The sequence below is a fragment of the Dermacentor variabilis genome, chromosome 11, assembly GCF_050947875.1.
Source record: "Dermacentor variabilis isolate Ectoservices chromosome 11, ASM5094787v1, whole genome shotgun sequence".
NCBI classification, from domain to species: domain Eukaryota; kingdom Metazoa; phylum Arthropoda; class Arachnida; order Ixodida; family Ixodidae; genus Dermacentor; species Dermacentor variabilis.
Genome location: NC_134578.1, coordinates 60,529,059 through 60,545,805, shown reverse-complemented (window position 1 = coordinate 60,545,805; position 16,747 = coordinate 60,529,059). Strand labels below are relative to the sequence as shown.

General features: G+C 46.0%; 1 protein-coding gene across 1 annotated transcript in view; it reads left to right on the top strand.

The window, feature by feature from the left end:
• Nucleotides 1-2,003: 2,003 nt before the first annotated feature.
• Nucleotides 2,004-16,747, top strand: part of LOC142564781 (A disintegrin and metalloproteinase with thrombospondin motifs like) — a 32,385-nt gene continuing 17,641 nt past the window's right edge. Inside the window, exons 1-4 of the mRNA XM_075675935.1 lie at nt 2,004-2,270; nt 6,640-6,812; nt 7,412-7,501; nt 13,983-14,109. Of these exons, the coding sequence (XP_075532050.1) occupies nt 2,147-2,270; nt 6,640-6,812; nt 7,412-7,501; nt 13,983-14,109 (514 nt within the window). The 5' untranslated portion in view covers nt 2,004-2,146. The remainder of the gene's footprint in view (nt 2,271-6,639; nt 6,813-7,411; nt 7,502-13,982; nt 14,110-16,747) is intronic.

Here is a 16,747-nt window from a genome sequence, read left to right as displayed (position 1 = left end):
ACATAAGATGCCACTTGCTTGAGGCACCTGCCGGAGGACGACTATGACATCCCCCGAGAGTACGAGGTGGAGTTTGTCTACGAACTCGACGAAGAAGTGTAGTGTCCACACCGTGGTGCCCCTTAGAAAACTGTTGCCATCGCTCGACAAACGGTGTCGTTGTGCAGGAAAAGTGCTATCATCGAGAAAGAACGCTCAAGGCAATGTTCGTGAAGCACTACTTAAATGAGAACTCTGCAAATAAAACTCGGCTGAGAGATTTTAATATGACCGGCTTAGCGTCTTGTGTTGCTGCGACCTCGCAAGCAGTAACATTACATTCAGAAACATAGTGCAGCAATACTAAACTCAGCAATATTTCGCTGCAACGCTAAACTCGGCGATGTAAATCAGTGACAGACTCAGCGACAAGTCATGCTCCCGCACTTACACATCATGAAAATTGCTTAGGTGCCCCCATAGTTTTTGTGCTTTGTTATCTTTTCCGTCTTTTTTTCCCTTTCTTTAATTTTTTACATACGTTCATGCTCGCTAAGCAACAATAAAATTTAGTTACTATTAGTCCTCTCTTGTTTTCATCTTCTTCTGTTTGTGGGGCCAGTTTCGCGCACAATAAGTTTACCTGCGAAAATAACCAGCTATTTCAACGTCCCGTCGTTTCAGAAGACGTTTCCTTTGTATTTAGCGCTATTCTTCGATTGATGAAATTTATCTGCCTTCTGCGTGAGGTCTTCTAATGTGTGTTTATAAGGGAGAGGTGTTGCTGATAAAGAAAACCCTTACAAGTGTGAGCGGACAACGCATTAAAGGAAATTCATGCTTTCTTTGGTATGTTTTACCGCACAACGCCACGCCAAGATTTATTTCTCAACAGTCTGGTTCGCTTAGCGAGAGGAAAGACCCAGGTGCTTGTGGCATGAAAATTGTATAAATGATACACTATAAGATTATCTTGCTGTGCACGTGGCAAGGTCAGTGGTGGCGCCTATTTGTTGAACGTTTCAGCTTTAAAGCGCAGGCTAGTGTTGGCGGCCGAAGCAATTGGAATATTACATGTGGCTTTTTTTGGGGCCATCTTTCGATGTTTCCCGCGGCACTTTCACATCTTTTTGGAAACAGACATTCTCAAATGTCAACTAACGCGAGAGGTTATACTAAGTTGACAGATTTTCTTTCCCAAGATTGCTGGTCTCTTTCGCAAAGCAACAGTTTGTATTTCAAATTATTAAATTAAAATGACGTATTTCATGATTTGCAATTATTTCTGCAAACATTTTCCCTTAAGGGTGTGGACGAAGAGATGCTAAATGCCTGTGCAACTAGCCTAATTGTTTCCAGAAGGCCTAGTAGCCATACACTTATTTGCAGAGTGCTTGTGGAAGTTGAGCTGTCAGTGAAATCGTGAATTCAGGAAAAAAAAGATTCTTTGCCTAAAGTTGGTTGGGAAATAATAATCTGGCGCGTCTATTGTGGAAAGTGTGTCGTTGCCATTTGAAATCATTCATTCCAAGACCAGCTTTGTTTACCATAAGGTGTACCAATTTAAAGCTCACGTCACAACATGGGTGTTGCAAAAACATTACCACGGTTATATCTTATATGTCTCCAAAGCACTCTAAAAAACTAAGGTTGAAGTAGATCTATAGAAGGACACGTTTCTTGCAACATATCAGGTCCAACGCAGTCCATTTTTTTTCTTCGTGTACGGTGAGCAGGAAGGTTAAAGATTGCGTCAATGGACGTGGAATTCTGGGGCGTTATGAGCCAAAACCCTGTTAAGTTGTGCGCTTAGGGCGCATAGAAGGAAACGTCGCATATTAGCAATAGGCGGCGTCTTTCTTGCTATGTTATGACATCCCTTGACTATATTGTCATATTTGTAGGACGCAGTGACTCTTCTTACTTCCTAGGCTCGAGAATGAGCAAAATGCTAGCTGCGCTTTTCGCGACACATGGCAGCAAATGCTACAAGAACGGCCACAGCTCCCTTGTGTGCTATTAGCAGAGGCCTTAAACACAAATGCTGACGTCGCAGTCTGCCCAGTCCGTAATGCATATTGCCATCCGCCAACCGTAGGACATTACCTAAAGTCAGCGGGCGCAGCTTAGTCGAATGCTGTCTAGTTAATTTTATGCTCAAAATTCTATGAAATATTGGGCTGGTGCGTTACATATCGTGGTAAATATGATGACAAAAAGCTTATTTCATCAGCTCTTCTGCTTGCTTGCTTCCTTGTCCTCCGTTCTGCAAGTGACGTATTGCGCCAAAAGTAAGTTCAATCACCGTATGAAATATTTTTACCCAAATTATGTATTGTAACTAAAGTATATTAAATGGCATTTGCAAACGTTCCAGTGTACCTCTGTTGACCATCTGCAGCACTCAGGATAACGGTATTGGACATTTCCTGCTTGATGTTAACAGCACTAATAGCTGAGACGGATTTTGCAGCGTCAGCTGTTATCGGCTCATTCCATTAACAGTTTTGGTTGGCAGTGGTGTCCGCTGCCACCACCTCCTCTGCTGGTGTCCGTTGTCCATAGCAGCTATCGCCAGGAAATAAAAAAAATAATAAAAAACTGTTCCCGACGGGATTGAAACGGGGCCCGCTGCTTGTAAGTCACCTACTTTACCGCTGTAAGCCACGCCATCACTCACAAACTTTCAGTGGAACAAATGCGCTATAAACGCGTCTCAGCGCGCGAGGAAACGCGCGATGTAAATTGTGCGCCGGGCAGCGTCGATACGTGCACATGTTGAATTACAGTTGCATATTATTACACCGGCTAGAACGAAATGTAGCGCACGTGCAGGTAGCGGTGCAAAGACTGTAAAGAAGGTTTTAAGAAGTAGAAGTAGTTTAAGGCGATGTATGCAAGAGTGCTAGAAAAACCTATATTGTGCACCTTATTATATCAAGCTGGCAAGGTGAATATGGGACCGCCACGTTTCAAAGAGGTTGCCGATAAATCGTGATCATCACCATGATTGCAGTCGTACTGTGCCACTTGTCAAATCAAGCCGGCTAGGTGACTACGGCACCGCCGTGTTTCAAAGGAGATGCCAATAAATCATCAACATAAGTACCATCGTATCGCGCCCCGTGCCTTGCGATGAGAGATGCGTGCCGCCTGGCGTGTATACATGCGCACTCTGTCTCGCAGTTGCATATTATTACACCAGGTGGCGCGTCACGTTTCAAAGGCAAAACCATTAGGTCATCATCGCCATCTTTAGCACAGCATCGTGCCTTATGACACGCGATGTGGCATGCGTGGCGCGTAGCGCCGATACGTGGAAAGTTTGCGTTGCAGCTTCGTTATATTCCACCAGGTGTCCCGACATGTAGCAGTTGCATGTCGCAGTTGCGGCAGTTGCGTGCTGTATGTAGCTGGACCTGGTTAACGGCTAGGCGACAATTTGTCACTACCCCGTTACGAAGGGGATGCCAGTAAACCTTTATTAGCATCAGTAACAGCAACGTACTGTGCCACGGGTCCAGGAATGTGACCTGTGTGCCACGCGGTCTGGATACCCGTGCTTACTCTTCGGTACACGTTATGGAGCCTCCTCGAAAGGCACGAACCGCTGCTGCAGAAATGAATCCTAGAGCCATGCGTGCGGCAGCAACCAGACAATATCGGGCTCAGCAGACTGCAGTGCATAGAGGAGGACCAGCCGCAGCACAAGCCGCAGCTCGTCGTCGACATCAGACGGACAGTTCGGATTGTTCTCGTGAAAAACGACGCGAAGAGACATCTTTTTTATTGCGGCAAAGACTTGCCCTTAAAGGATAATTCTTGATGAGCATATGTGTGTTATATGTGTGCTGTGAGGCCGGTGTTGTTTATGAATTCGAGCAGTGTACTGTGGAACCTGTGATTGTGGAACCAGTGTATTGTGGAATCCAGCGGTGATAGGTGGTTGTGACGCCGCAGTGGAGGCCGGCCTGCAGTAGGAGACGCGAGCGTTCCGATTGTCAGCCTGGAACACGTCCATAATACATGGTAGGCGTCTGCCTCCATCAGACTAGTATGTACACGTAGCAACTAGTGGTAAATACGACCAGTTGCACGTTGAGCTCACAGACTCCTAAGGACAACTTCCTCCGCCATAGTAAGATGAAGGGGTGGGAGCAGCCATACGGTGGAGTAACAGCGCGTGTCCTGCAGGAGAAAATATTTATGGGCTCAGAGTGATTTAGGGGCTGAGGTGGGAGAGGAATGGATGGAAGATCTGGATTAGGGGGCAGTGCGCCTGCTGGTCAGCCGCAATGTTGTGAGGGTTCACAGCATGGCCTTGAATCCAGTGTACCTTGACGGAAGTAGCCGTTTTACTATTCATTGTGTGTATCGTTTCGAAGATTTGCGTCGCCTTGTAAAGCTTCTTGAATTCTTCAATCGCCGCTAAGGCATCATTGAAGATCTGTAATTGTTTGATTATAATCAGCTTAGATGTGGTTTCTTGCACGGCGTCGTAAATGGCTTGAAGTTCCATTGCTATAGCGCTAGCTTCCGTTGATAAATAATGCTGGTTATCGCTAATGAAATTATGCCGAGTACTGAGGAATGATCTGCTCCCACCGTCTGGTAGGATAGCAGCATCCATATCGACTCTGCAGGTGTTAGCGAATGATGCATTGATTATATTTTGTTCGTCAATAATACGTGTTGTATCGTTGCGTTGTAACTTCAATGGCTCATTAGTTGGGATGCAGGTGAATTTCCAAGGAGCCAGTGTATAGGGCTGATTGTCAATCCGGGAGCCGCGTTGAAAATCAGTATGCAACGCAACGACAGCGGGAACAAGTTTCTTTTTTGCGATAGCAACCACACGGACATTAGAAGCGCATTTATTCCGTCGGCGTCGCCGTCATGTTCCGCACGAAGTCCAAGGGCGATAATACCGTCGACGAGCGCCGTACGCTCTGCGCGCGAGTGAAAGCCTGCGATGCGAGCCGGCGATAGCGGCTCAATCTCGCCCGTGTGAAAGAGAGGAAAGCGTAGAGGAATCACGCCGTCTTCTTTCGTTGTGCGAGACACCCAATGTTGCCAGGCCGGGGGGGAGCGAAGGAGGGCGACGTTATCTCCGGCTACAACTGCGCATATGACCGCTGTGCGAGATCTCGCGGCCGTATCTTGAGAGTGATTGGCGTTAAGGGCAGAGTCTAGGTTGGCCGGAGGTTTGTAACTTGGTGCATGCCGTGTGTCCTCGGCGCTCGATTTGCGTTGAAGCGATAAACAGCATGACTATTTCTTCGCTGGCTGCAGCAGTGTTTCCTCACGCTAGCGTTTTGACAGCTAGTGTCGCCAGTCATTGAGTGGGATGAATTCATGTTTGCTGTGGGCGCTTACACCGTGCTTGTTAATTTATTCAGCAAGCGAACGTTTACAATTTGGTACGGTCGATAAAAGTGTAATCCTTATTTCGCATAGCTGTCTGCTAATTTGATATCGCAAGCTATGCTTCGCCTTTCGAGTGAAACTACGCATTTTTTTTATTTCACGTGCTTTTTCACGTTGCAAAAATGCGGGGTAGCGCTGTGATTGTGTGCATAGCATCGCGGTTGTCTCCAACTGTGCAAAGTGTGCCCATGCCAGCCGTTGAAATTGTGCCTGATATAAAATTTCATGGCTGCAAGGCGCCTTGCGCTGAGCGACAACTGAAGCTGTTAGCGCTTGAGAAGCGGTCATCGTAAAAGAAGGATGAAGAAATCACTAACGATGGACTCATGTTAATATCGCTAGGTGGAGATCAGCGGGTTGAGAATGTGGTGGCAAATTTTGTCGTTCCTGACGGTTTCTTGTCACTTTTCCGTTAACAGAAAAGAATATTCTTCACAAAGTGAACCTTGTGTATACAAATAAACAATTGTGTAGTAGTCGGTTTTCTCTCTTTCACTAATATTTATAGTGCACACGATTGAGCCTAAATGCCGAATCGCTCAGTTGTCCTTAATCTGTGATCGTATTAAAAGGATAGCAGTATAGTAGAGCGCGTGTCGCTATATTAAAACAAGGGCCTAAAAATCCAACGTTGAAGCTGCCTAAATATATATAAAAGATTTTCAAATCTTGAACCATTTTGAATATGAAGCACGTGACGCAAGCACCCTTATGAAGGACCGATCCCTGTCACAATACAGGAATGCGTGTAGCATGCTTGGGAGGTAGTTATTCAGGACACGATGCTGCCCTATGTGTTATGGGTGCTGCTCCTCTTGCCACTTTGCTTCACCCACACGCGAGAGCCAACGACGTTTTTTCGAGAGCCATGTTATAAAGCACAAGTTCGGAACTCCACAGAGCGTAAGCGTTTACCTCTAGTAAGGGACGCTGCTACAAAAGGCTCAATGTCTCAAAGCACGAAGCAAGAATGTGAGAACTCCCCAATTACCAGCGCGCAGCCATGTAGTACCGCAGTGAGAGAACGCACAGTACCACTGGCCGCAATGATACCGCCATGTGACCGTTACCAGTCTGTTATGGTTAAACGGGTTAAACAGAAGGTATGGTCGAACGGGTTAAACAGAAAATCGTTAGACATGCAGTTACAAAATGTCGCGGTTTCTTTCCATAGAACTATAAACGTAACATAATGACCTACTTTGACTTATACGTTTGCTTTGTTCCTTTCAGTTCCTGCTGAGGAGACACTGGTCTTCCCAAAACTTCTTGAGAGCCGTAACGACAAAGGGACGAAGGTTCTCAAGATAAACGATGCTCTCACACTGAACTTGGAAAAGAGTTCCGTCATTGGCGATGAGTTTTTACTCCGGACGTATCAAGGCCATGTTATGCAGCACACTTACGTAAGCCGCGAAAAATGCACCCTTTATGCTTTGAGGAATTTAGGGAAATGATTTTTACATTTATGTCAGACTGGTTGTGCCGTTTTAGTAAAATGTCCTGCTGTTGGTATTTACACACGTTCTAGTCAGAAATGTATTCGCTAAAAATCAGGCTGAATTAATGTGTATAAAAACACATATTAGGCTGCTTCAACATGATCAATAAAAGACAGTTCAGCCTGATAATCTCAGAAGACACCTAGTAAATCATTAGGTCAAATTTCTTGTGGCAGCTGTCCTGTTGGGCTACGTATTTCCGATAGCTACTTTCTCTCGATTAGACTTTTCTGATACACCACGTCATCATGTGTGCGACTTTCATTATCATTGGCACATTGCACCTGAACTCTCCCAATAGCTGTTCATGTTAATGTTAAAGTGAGCTGAGAAATTCGCATGTCTTGTGTGAATCCTCTGCTGAAGTCCTAGTAACGAATATTGCGCGTTAGAGCACAGTTAAATGCATTCAAGAATGGTACTTGCACTTTCCTGCTTTCGCAAGGCAGTCATGAATGAAACGATGCCCACAAGGTAAAGTTTCTTAACTTTACGTGTTACAGCTCGACGGACAAGCACTGGAAGAGGACCTGTATCATGACCCACATCGTTTCGCATCCGTATTTGTGTCCGAAGAAAATGGATTAGAAGTGGTACGATGTATGCTGCATGATTTCCTTTGGGTTAATTGTAGGCATACCACTGACGTAATTATCGTACTTTGAGTGATATTATGACGCGCCGTATGAGCAGCAGAACCAAACAACTAACTGAAATAATCTGGGGAATCTGACTACGACAGAATATACGCCATATTGCCAGATTGTGGCTGAGTAGTTATATAGGTTCTCTGTGTGCTTACGCAACTTAATCGTTGTGCAGGGAAGATATTCTGTAGGAGTCCACCTAGTGGACTGTCCATTTGGGCCACTGCTGATTGGCTGGGGCCGCTCGTATCCTCCACGCTTTTAAAGCTGCATCCAATCAGCAGCGGCCGAAATGGACAGTCCGCTAGGTGGAATCTCATAGAAGACACCCGCCCCCCCCCCTCCCCCCAATGAATGTGATATGAGTCCGTCATCTCAATTGCATTCCATGTATACTTGTCTTCGTTACTTGAACAATATGTTCACAAAATGAAGTAAGGAAACTGAAGTTTGCCTCAAGTTTAGGTAAGCGTTGTCTAGTGGTATGTAGTTGTCGAATAGCGGGAGAAATGGCAAGGCAATTTAGGCAATTTTGCATTCAAAGTCGAGCTGAAGATATCAGTTTCGTAATTAGTCACGTGCACCAACTATTTTCAGTATGTAGCTAGGTCAGTCTGCTGAAAAATTTCAGAATTTTCGCACGCTTACCTCCTATTTCATTACCTCTTATTTACTCCCTTTGTTGCCTTTTAACGTACTTTCGTTAAAAAGAATTGCGACGTGATATTTTGGCGAAGCGTACTGATGTACGTGAAATATGGTCTAGCAAGAACATAATATAAAGGTTACCATACGTTCAGTGAACCGCAACTCTACTTGCCCAACATGTTATGCTTATGTTACGCGTTAAATGCTTCGGGGACACAAACCCAGCAGCTTACGCAGAGCGCTACCGCGGAAGAGAAAACGTTAACCTGGACAGACCCATCACGCGAGAAGAGGTCTACGCAGCGATTCGAAACACAACCAGAAACACAGCCACAGGTGCAGACAAGATAAATAACGCACTCATCCGCAACCTCAGTGAAGAGTTAGTCGCAGAATTAACCGACTTTCTCAACAAACACTGGGAAGCTGAGACCGTTCCCGAGGAGTGGAAGCATGCGGAGGTAGTGATGATTCCTAAACCGGGCAAGAAACTGCAAATTGAGAACCTCAGACCGATCTCGCTCACATCGTGCCTGGGAAAACTGTACGAACGAGTGGTGACGCTGAGACTACAACAGTACATGGAGGACAACGAATTGTATCCCCACAGCATGTTTGGATTCAGAGCAAAATTATCGACCCAAGACGTACTGCTTCAAATCAAAGAAGAAGTACTCGGGAACGTCCCCAGGAGTGGGGAGAATATAATAATGGCATTGGATATCAAGGGGGCTTTTGACAATGTAAGCCACGAAGCTATCCTCACGGGCATGAACGACCTGAACTGCGGGAGGAGAGTCTACGGCTACGTCAAAGCCTTCCTTTCAAACAGAACGGCAACGATTGGCCTCGGAGGGCTCCGATCAGAGAAGTTCCTTACTCCAAACAAAGGGACGCCTCAAGGGTCGGTCATCTCCCCCACGCTTTTCAACATAGCAATGATTGGCTTGGCAAAACAGTTAAATGAAATCGACGGCATACGCCATGCCATGTATGCCGACGACATCACCATCTGGGTTAACACAGGCTCGCTCAGACAGAAAGAAGAGAAGTTACAAGAGGCAGCCACCTGCGTAGAGGACTACGTCAGAGCAAGAGGGCTAGCCTGCTCCACTGAGAAGTCCGAGCTGCTGAGAGTTTGGAGAGGAAAGCAAAACCGCACAGTCCCCACCAGCGACGAGTTAAAGCTCCACGTCTACCTCGAGGGGAAGCCGATACCGGAAAAGACGCTCATCAGAATCCTGGGGATGTGGATACAGTCAAACCAACGCTGCACCCACACGCTCGCCCTACTCAAGGCATCCACCCTACAAGTGGCCCGCATGATCACGCGCATCTCACACAGACGCCACGGCATGCGAGAGGAGGACACACTCAAGCTGGTCAGAAGCTTGGTCGTCAGCCGAGTGGCATACACCCTTCCATACTACAATCCCATCAAGAGTGAGGTACAACAGGCGGACGCGATTCTACGCAAAGCCTACAAAACCGCACTCCACCTTCCCCACAACACCTCAACCGAAAAGCTCCTAGCCTTAGGACTACACAACACCTTCGACGAATTGAAAGAGGCGCAACTAGTCTCCCAACAACGCAGACTACAGCAGACCCCATCTGGCAGGGAGCTCCTGAAGAAACTAGGCTGCGCCATCAACTTCAAGAGATACAGAGGACCGAAACAATTCCGGACGAGTATCGCAACACACTGAAAGTAGCACCAATACCCCGGAACATGGATCCCAACCTACACAAAGCGCGCAGAGAAGCGAGGGCTGAATACCTACAAAAGACACTAGCACCCCAAGAAACGACAGTATACGTGGACGCATCCACGTACGCCAGAGCAGCGGGGCAGAGCAACAGCAACGCGGTAGCAACAGTGATTGATTCGAACCTACGCGAGATCACCAGCGCATCACTACAAGGCTGTACGATAGTCGAGGCTGAAGAAGCGGCCGTCGCTCTAGCGGCAGCGGAGGGATATCGGTCTAAACGGTCTCTAACAATCCTTACAGACTCGCAAACAGCGTGCCGCAACTACCTACGCGGCAGAATAGGGCACGGAGCGCCCCGCATACTCCGCTCCGGAGACCCCATAACAGAACGACAAACAAAAGAAGAACCAATTAGGCATACGATAGTATGGACGCCGGGACACACGGGAGTGGCAGGGAACGAAGAGGCGGACAGGATAGCTCGAGGGTACACTTATTACCGAGCATCCAACATAGGCGACCTCGAGGAGACCGAACCTGTACCCCAAGACTATTCGGCGATACTAAATTACTACAAGGGCTGCAGAAAGCGGTATCCACCACCGCACAACTCCCTTAGCAGAGAGGACTCTGTCGCGTGGAGGCAGCTACAAACGGGCTCGTACCCTAACCTAAACGTACTCAGCAAAATTTATCCCACACAATACAATGACAAATGCCCCTGGTGCCACGAAACACCCACGCTGTATCACATAACGTGGGCATGCCAGAAGATAGACGTGGTACCCGTTATACCAAACCCGAGTGCGGAGCAATGGGAGGGAGTGCGCTCCAGCGATCGCCAGGTCGACCAAGAAGGTCTGATTCGGCGAGCACAACTGGCAGCAGCATCCAGCGGAGCCCTGGACTAAGGGCAACCGACCGTTGTGCTAGAAGATGGACGATTCCATCTGAAGACCGCAGAAGACCAGTGAATCTAGAGCTGATAAAGTTTTTCACTCACTCACTCGTGTTCAAAATGTTGGTGTGGGTATGAGCCACATCGGGAAGTAAAGTTAACTTAGAAGGGACAAATTTGAAGAAAATACAGCCTAATAATATTTTAGTGGCTAGTATTATCTCATGGGTAATTGCAATTATTTAAATGAACTCTAAGACTTCTACCCCAAGACATATCTTAGCGCGTATAGAATTAAGGCATTTTCTATGAAAACGGCAGGACACTGAGTTTTGGCGTGCTTCCTGTCGTAACTTTCACGCTGACTTCTCCCAAGAAAAAATATAGTCAGCGCGCTTTGTCCACGTATCCTTGCTGGCGCTCCATTTCCATCATTACCTTTTCTTTTGCTTGCGTTTTATACAAGTTTCAATTTTTGTAGTTGTCTCCTACATGACACACGGCATAGTTGTGTACAAACAATAAAACGTTAGTTTGTGCTACGGGTTCATTCTTTATTTAAACAGGGAGCAGAGGCAAAAATGATCGCCGAGAAAAGGAAACACAAACAGGATGGGCGTGTGCAAGCTCTTCACGGGACACCACAATGACTCTCATGTTTTAAGCTGTCGGAACGCACAGGGTGGAACTCAAGGAGAAAGCACGAAAGCGCGCTTGAACATGACTGTGTTACGCAATTTCAAAAATTATTTTAAACGTCTCATTCGCCTCTTCTACTTTTCACATTTGCCAGATGGCGTCAGTAGTTCAGATTATAGCTTTGAAAGTTTGCTTACTGCGTTCCGTCCCTCACATTTTTGTTTATACCCCCGTTTCGAAAGCCAGTCTCAAAATGCCCTTAGCCTCCACACTGAGCGAAACGAGAACAATGTGAAAGCCGGAGCCAACGTTTCAACAAGTGCATTTGTATTTTTCCAAGGCGAAATGTTACTTGCACATTGTAATACCGAAGTCGCTGTTTTCTTGAGATGAATACAGCATCAAAGGCATCAGAATGCTGTATCTATCATATTTCAAAAAAAGTGCTAAATTTTCATGCAAATGTAGCGTAGCCTTTCACAAAGGAACAAAAACATTTCGTCAATTCAGACTCACCTCAACATGAAAGGGCATTTCCCAAGTGACAGTGAGGCAAGATCAGAAAGTGTACAACTGGTCGCTCTTCGAGAAGTTGCCTCAGAGAAAGAGAGAATCTTCACAAGGAAGTTAAATTCGACTTCCGAACTAAAGAGCTGGTGCAATGAAAAAATTAAATTCGCGGGCTCATGATGGAATCGCTCCGTACATAATACCCTTGGTATGTGAACATGAGGAATGCCTTTAGTCCTATATTGCTTATAAGTGAGGGCGCAGAGACATATAAGATCTGGTGGTTTCTTGTGGGATTTTAGAGTGCAGCGTACTGTAACTCAGCACAGACGTTCAGGCAACTACCCATAGGCACATTAACATTGGGGTTTAGTAGTGATGGCGCACAGAGCTCACCGCCCTGCTTCACCCTTTACACTCGGATACTGGGGGTAAATATGTCATGTGCACTGTTCCTATTGGACGCTTGCGATAAGCTGTAATTTGGATATTGCTCACGGAAGCTTGTAGCTTGTGACCTCAGGAAAAATATGGGACGCCAGGAAAACAATACTCAGGTAAAACTCTCGCGTCATCCTCGACTTTTGACGCACTCTCTGACATGTGAAAGTGAGACAACCTTTTTTATTATTTTGCCTTGTCATTGCGCAGCACAGTCGAGCCCTCGCGTGGTAAAGAAGCTTGCGTCACAGGCCTGGGAACATCGCACGCGTTTTGCGACTGAAGCACGACAGTCATTATACAGTAAAGCGATGTGTTGTTAAAGGGCTGTGTCAACCATGGGGACAGGAAAACTTCTGAAGTTCAAATTTTGCCTAAGATAAGCACAATATAAAATTGCAACAAAAAGAGAATACTACTGAACTTTCTGCATTATATATTTTTGCTTGTAACACACCTCAGTGTAGAAATCTCGGCCGAAAGCGAGCCGGCACCGATAATTAGGTTGGTCTGTTTCTTTTCTTTTTCAGGAAATACATATAATGTATCAGAGCAAAAGTTACTGCTGGGGGAATTTCCGCGATATACCGGTGAAAAAATGAAATAGAGAGGTATTTAGCAGTTTAAAACCGTATTAGTTAGCTAAAACTATGTCGTAAGAAGCCAACAAACAGTTTATTGGCTTCTCATAACTCATGATGACCACTTAGAAGAGATCTGTGTAAGTTCTGTGGTCTCTATGAGCTCTCTAAGAAGGACGTAGAAGACTAGATCAAAGAGGCTGACTGTGCAATATATGCTGAGGTCAGACGGACGTTAATCTTCTTGGTAGGCAACAAATACTACCAATGCGTCTGTGTGCCTAAATTTAGCTTAAGGTTAAACCCTTGTTGCCGAAATTAATACATAGCTCGTGACTACGGCGCCTCCCATAGCACGGGTATTGCTTTGGAACACTGACACCAATCAATTATGTTGTAATATCATTTTTCTCGTCACACTTCTATATAGGTATTAATCACGTTTCGCAAGAACTGTGAGCTTAGGTAACTATAAACAACCGCCAATGTTAAACGCGTACAGCGAACGCCTTGCAATGCATTTAATATTTAAATGCATTGGCAATGCATTTATATATGAAACGTTTAACCCTTGCTTATAAGCAGTCACACAATATTTCTTTTAGCTACAATATATCCTAGGCAATGGTGCTGTCGGAGCTCATTCATACTGTTTCCATCATTTTTGTTCCTGTGTGCTTTCTAGCTTATTGCGTGGCTTACTTTTCTGGTTGTTCACTAAAGAGTACAGATGTGGTTAGTAATATTTTATAATGGCCAATGGGCACGTAAAAATTTCTGTATACATGTAAGTATGTATGAACCATATCCAATGTAAATTTCTGCTAGAATAAACCGCCATTGAAACACCTGATCGTGGTGTTAAGTATTGCTAGCAAGTATTCTGCAAAAATTATTCATTGTCAATAGAGAAATTGGTGAGCTACCGTGGTTATGTGTAATCACTACGGACTAGAAACAAGCTAATACAGCTAATTCTCTTTGAATTCTTTTAGGAGGGTGTACTCAGTCCTAAGTTTGCCATAAAGCCAGTCAAGGGTCAAGAAAGATCGGCAGGAGTAGGGGATGTGCCACATGTTATCTACAAGATTGAAGACCATGAAGGAGTCTTCGCGAGAACAGGTGATGCTTGTATAGGAACTCTGTGTTCGTATATTGTGAATTGATTAGAAAATTCTACAGAGATGAATATCTCCCCTGCAACTTGTTATCAACTTCGAATGGTTTTGCAACGTAATTCTTGGAGACAAGTGGAGGGAGGCGATAGCCGTTGATTGGATAAAACATGGCAAAAGCACTGGCTCCATGAGCTCCTATTCATTCGTGTACATTGACTGATGACCGCAACTGTACCCCAACGTTGAAAGTTTCTCGACCTAGTCTTATCCGTAAAAAACGCATCATAACCGTAAAAGCGTCATAACTAGGTGATGGTCTTGTGTAAAATATTCAACAAAGAAATTTTCAACACAATCACGAAAGCAATTGAGTTGGATCGATTGGGTGAATATGTTGAATTAGGAGTGTACAGCAGTGACAACATGAGTGCCATTGTTCAAGTAACTATAAATTAAGCGTATTTCAACCGGCCCTCTATAGAGCTTTGAGGCATTATAAAAATCACTGTATTTAGTGGAGGTACCCGTAGTCATAATCCACTTCGTACTTAGACAGTTGAGGAATGCCCTCTTGCTCACTTTGACACAGCATTGCATCAGAAGCTCCAAAAGTCACATATTGCCTAAATATTTAAATTGGTCAACGATTGCCAATTATACGCCCGAAAAATGATAGCGGCTTTAACGATCGGGTTGGCGACGCTCTTCCGGCTTTTCGAGAGTGTTTGGAACCTTTGGTTTTAACGTACGAGTTGCTCGTAGGAGGTGTCATCAAGTTTTTCACTTAAAGCTTAGCATTCGGGGCAACCACTTATACGGGAAGTGTGTGTCACGTAGTCAAAGTCATTAGTGTCATACAAATCACGCATTCTAAGGTTGTAAATCTATTGGCAGAATCCATCTTACAGTGAATGTCGACGTTAATGCGATTAGCTTTTAAGCAACAATGTGTCACACCACAAGACCGCCGCAGCGAGACTTAATGTATGAGGCCTATGGGAAACCGTTTTACTCTCTCGTTCTTCTACTGTACACGCTGTGCCACCTAGCGGTAATGCCGTGAAGTGGGCGCGTGTAGCGTGAGTAAATACTCAGGGAAGGTTACCGGAGCATGTATGACGCAGGTTTGATTCCGCTCAACAACGAATAATGTTTTGTGATATTGTGAGGCGGACAAAAAGCACAAATGCTGGTAATGAACGCAGGTAAGAACACAGGAGGCTGAAGCCGACTTCTTAAAACACTTCGACCGAAGCGCCAGCTACAACAACGCACGCTTCGTACTCAACGTCTTTAGTTTGCCCGTCTTAGCCTCCCTTATCACCACACTACCCCGCCTGCGATGGAGCGCTGTCCGGTAGCAGGCTAACGTCACTCAGGAACACCTCGCTCGTAGGGCTTCAAGCGAGTGTTATGAGCAACATCAGTTCTTGGTTGTACTTGATGGTCCGGAGTCCCCGGGAGCAAACTCGTAAGTGACAGCTGAAAGCTGTCGTAGGATTGGGTAGGGACCCCAATAACGCGGTAGAAGGCTTTCGGATAGGCCAACCAGACGAAGTGCTGACCTAAGTGTACGAGGGAGCAAGGTGAAAACTTGACGGCCCTGTGATGCCTATCGCGAGGGGACTTCTCGGAAACTTGGGATGACGTGAGGCGAGCACGAACAGTCTGACGAGCCTGTGCTGCCATTGTAATTGTATCGCGAGCGTCCTTGGAAGGCGACTGTGTTCCACGGAGAAGTATGGTTTGCAGGGGAAAGCATGATCCCGGCCAAATTGTAGCTAAAACGGTGAGTAGCTAGCAGTGTCATGACAGGCCGAATTATACGCGAAGGTGACCTATTGCAGAACAACGTTCAAGTTCCTATGATCTGCAGAAACGTACATGGATAGCAGATAGATAAGCATGCTGTTAAGTGGTTCGGTACAGCTGTTTCTCAGCAGATAAGATGTGGCTACTCGATGTTCATTAGATCACGAGAGGAGATTATTGTCGATGGCCTTAGACAAGAAGTAACGTCCGCGATCGGCGAAAAGCTGCCATGGAGCGAAGTGTTGTAGGATGCCGTTGTGCAGGAGAAACTCTACGGCGTCTCTAGCGCAACCGGCGTGCAGGGCTCGCGTAATGGCGTAGCGTATTCAGTCACAACAGCAATCTATTTGTTGCCGGTAATCGACGTCGGGAAAGGGCCGAACAGGTTGGGACCCACGAGAAGCAATGGTTCGGTGGGAATATTGATGGGTTGTAGATGCCCTGCTGAATGCATGGGGGGAGCATCCGGTGCTGGCACAGGTCGCAAGCAGTAACCTCTTGGCGGAAAAAACGGTAAAGTATGGGCCAGAAAAAAAAAAGTGGCGCCATACTCACGGCGCCTCATGCACTCATTGAAGCAAAGTGCACTGAAGGTGCCCCAAATGACCAGCAACGATTCAGTGCCACCAGGACGCAAGTTCCGTCTAGAGAACAGAGAGTAGGCGAAGGGAAGGATCAGAAGTTGCTGAGCCCAAACAATGTCTTATGGTCCTCAGAACTTGCTCACAGCGCTGCTTGTCTGCAGTGTGAAGAAAGTTGGAAACGGACAGGACGCAGCGGTCGGAGTCACTGGCAGCGGCTTCCGGAGGGTAAACAAGATGGCAGCACAA